Source organism: Nyctereutes procyonoides, unplaced genomic scaffold, assembly GCF_905146905.1.
Source record: "Nyctereutes procyonoides isolate TBG_1078 unplaced genomic scaffold, NYPRO_anot_genome, whole genome shotgun sequence".
Classification (NCBI taxonomy): domain Eukaryota; kingdom Metazoa; phylum Chordata; class Mammalia; order Carnivora; family Canidae; genus Nyctereutes; species Nyctereutes procyonoides.
In genome coordinates this window covers 6,055-9,588 of record NW_026575146.1, presented here as the reverse complement: position 1 = coordinate 9,588, position 3,534 = coordinate 6,055, and the positions used below count along the sequence as shown (strand labels likewise).

At 32.4% G+C, this 3,534-nt stretch overlaps 1 protein-coding gene across 1 annotated transcript; it reads right to left on the bottom strand.

Annotated features, from left to right (window-relative positions):
* Positions 1–1,289: 1,289 nt before the first annotated feature.
* On the bottom strand, positions 1,290–3,119 carry GJE1 (gap junction protein epsilon 1). The gene is made up of 3 exons (XM_055309735.1): positions 3,081–3,119; positions 2,219–2,401; positions 1,290–1,685 (listed from the first exon to the last, which is right to left on the bottom strand). Exons 1-3 carry the CDS (start codon positions 3,117–3,119, stop codon positions 1,290–1,292), a joined length of 618 nt encoding a protein of 205 aa, XP_055165710.1.
* Between the last annotated feature and the right edge of the window lie 415 nt (positions 3,120–3,534).

Genomic DNA, 3,534 nt, shown 5'->3' with positions numbered 1-3,534 from the left:
CTGTTTCTTAGCACATAGGGCCAGAGATTCTAAACAAAGAATCAATACTTCTTCCTTTCAGGGTAGGCTATTTCCACAGTCCCTGCTCTTTAGGGTGCACTAGACCACTCACTAAATATCTCATAAAGGCACTAAATCTGGGTTATCTTTGTATATGAAGTCTTAATGCAGTACATGTTAAATAACAGCAAATTCTTAGCAGCTCTTTGCTAAGTGAAAATAACTTGGCTCTTCTCCTGTGCTTTCTTTGTGGAGAAAAATCTCAATGCCTTAAAATCCTAAATCTAGAAATACATGGTATTAAACATAGGCTAAATAATGCCTAAGAAAAAAAATTGAAATCCTCAAGATTTGACTAACTATACATTCTTTGCTAATAAGGCATCAATACAAGGCAGTCATACATAAAAATTTTAAATGATATCAAATAAAGGTAAGGCAGGCAGATACAAAGAATACGCTGAACTGATACAAATTTCTCTGAGATAATTTTATAGCTCTTTAGGAAGTCTAATTCAATATAAATATAATTTTCCAGTTCAAAAATCTTGAATGTAAAAGCTATAGTTATTAGGGTATCTGTGAGAGGATTTTTTTTTCAACAAGAAACAAGGAAACCATTCACAATATTTGCCATAGCATTTTTAATTTATTTGCTGGCTATATTACCATATCATTTAATGTTAAAAATTTCAAGAAAACAGTGTAATATTAAAAATGTAATTATTCCATTTCTTTAAGTTAGTGATCAAACTATAGAATGACTTTTAATGATTAATTTACAACTTTGGTGCTTAAATAAGTTACATTTTACATGAATGCAAATAGAATTAGACCCTCAAAGTTTAGCCAAAAGGGTTAGGCCTTCTATCTAGTTCTAATGTGGTTGGATGACTTTGAGCATAAATATTAATCTCCCTGAGACTCAATTTTCCACTCTGTGTAAAAGAGATAATCAAAGTTTCTCTGGCCACAAAACACTGTAATTATTTAAGATGTTTCATGTGAGAAAACTCTGTAAGAGTACTATTTAAAAAAGAGTTAACATTAGTTCTGCATGTATATTCTAACATGTGACAAAATTAAAATAGAATGAAATGTTTGTTCAAGAATACCTGCCTTAGAACTTAGTATAATATTTTATATTAGACATGAAGCTCAGACACACTGAGGTAAGCTTTAGGAACGGATATTTATGCTTGAAATTGAGATATTCACTGAATAAGATGAAACTAATAAAAATGATTGATGAAGAATTGTGGCCTGACAGTAGATAATTAACCTTTTGGTCATTGCCTGATTAGAAAGCATAATCTTCTAAATATGATCTCAAAAACTTCAGCAACACATAATACCACTGTAATCACAGTAAATGTATACATTGCAATGAGAAAAATGGTCTTCTCAAAGTGTTCTGGCACCATGCATTTTATAATAGTAAATTTTTTCCCAAGAGATCCAGCATCACACAGGTAGAGGGCTTTAACTTGGAAACCAAAGAGGTGAATCTGAAGCCAAAATGCTATCACCTCTAGACTAATTCTTAATAAAACAGAGAGGATATAAATTACAGTGTAGATAGGCTTTTGAAGAATGCATTCTTGATTGATGCTTTTACATGCAGCATAAAGATGGAAAATAGCTCCAGGAACCAGGACAATCACTAGTTGTAACGCCCAGAACACCTAAAGTATGTCAGAAATATCTTAGTCAAATCAATCAACATGTTACCAAAAACACACCAAAGAGAATGACTCTCAACAGAGGCAAACTTAACAATTCTAAGTTTCATAAGTCTCAATTCTAAAACTAATATAATGAAGATAGTCATGTTGAACATATTCAATTACTAAGATAATTTAAAATTTTCAACATCTCAGTAATCGTGAAAAGATAATCCTATTTTGCTGTCATCAGCTACCAATTACTAATAATAATGAAATATTTTATTTAGTAGCTACCCAAGTTCCATTTTCTAACTATAGGCCTAGAGTACAATTCTAACATCAATAAATAACAGAATTCTGGAGATGGAAGAAACTCTTGACCAACTCAAATTAATTTACCTGAAATATACAGTCAGTTAGAAAAAAGTAATATTTCTAGAAATAATACCTGTTAAAGCATTCTTCATTGTCTTATGACATTATTTACATTTAAAAAAATCAATTTTTTATCTGGTGTAGAGGAAGGTTTACGTGCACACAGAAAAACTTACTTGTGGAGTGATTGGCCTGAACTGATTGTAACAAAAGAGATTTATTTCTCTTTTGTCTGGATCACAACTGAAGTGCAAAGCCTCATTCCCATAGACTGCAAAGCCTAATACCCCAAGGAAGAACATTCTTACTGATCCAAAGAAAAGGGTGTGGAATTGACCGATCACGGTTGGAGGCTTCACCTGTTAATGGTTTTAGGAGAAAAAGATGTTTTGAAAACAAACATTAAATATGTACATTTTAAAGGGTGTTTTCATTATCACATTTAAAAATATTTAAGATTCATGAATTTTTGAGGCAAGATATAACTTTAGACCTCATCAAGTCCAATGCAAATTCTTCATCATAGATTGCTCACTCCTTTCCATTCCAAAAATATGAAATGCAACAAATAGGGACATGTTGCTAATCACATGTATAATTTTGGAAATATTTAAAAAGCTCTGCATTCAATGACTTTCCCTACCCCTGTAATCCTTTTGCAAAAAAATCAAGAGAATCTTAGAATATCTAAGAGCTCTTTTAGAAAATTAGATAACAGATCTAATATTAAACTCATTGGTATGCACACTGTCTTAACAACCAAATTATGTTTATTTAATTGTCATTACAGCTTATTTTCCACTTCTTACGTATCGAATTGAGAGTGAGCTACTTTAAAACACTAACAGCTAAAAGTACTTCCTGAATTATTTTCCTTATAAGTTTTAAATTCAGAATATTTTGAGTATATGGTTGATATTTATATTATTCTCCATATATGTAGAGGTTCTTATTCATCAACATTTATGCAAATCAGGTTAAAATACAAGACAAGACTCAAACAATTGTTGGTTGTTTGCTTGTTTGTATAATACTTACACATCCTTCATAGAAGTTTCTGATGTAATTTAGAGACATGTCTCAGGAGTAGTTATCCTGGCATCCCTGTGGGTTAATTTTTGACCCACATTGCCACTTCGCCTCTGTCAGACTCAAACTCATATTCCCTCATGACTCTTACAGCAGAAAACACTTATCACTGCAAATTTCTCTCCCATCCTCCTTTTCTGTCTTTTTTTTTTTTTTTTCATAGATCTCTGGGGCCCCAGTCAACTTTCCTATCTCTCTCCCAAAACAAAACAAAACAAAACAAAAACAAAGAAAAGCAGAGGGCATGTGGTCAATCTAATAATCCCTTGACTTACACTGTCAGCAGAGCCAGCCAGCCAGACAGGAGTGCCAGCAAAGCAAGAAGCCAATCCAACAAGGGCTCTGAGTACTCAATGCCTCTCAATTACCTGAGAATTGCCTATATGTAAATCAGTGGATTCTT

Bases quoted from the DNA above. Each gene is read 5' to 3' on its own strand.
- GJE1 (XM_055309735.1), bottom strand. From the start codon at position 3,119: ATGTCTCTAAATTACATCAGAAACTTCTATGAAGGATGT. The intron at 2,402-3,080 runs GTAAGTATTATA...AACCATTAACAG, and splicing joins GAAACTTCTATGAAGGATGT to GTGAAGCCTCCAACCGTGAT. The intron at 1,686-2,218 runs GTAAGTTTTTCT...GACATACTTTAG, and splicing joins TCAGGCCAATCACTCCACAA to GTGTTCTGGGCGTTACAACT.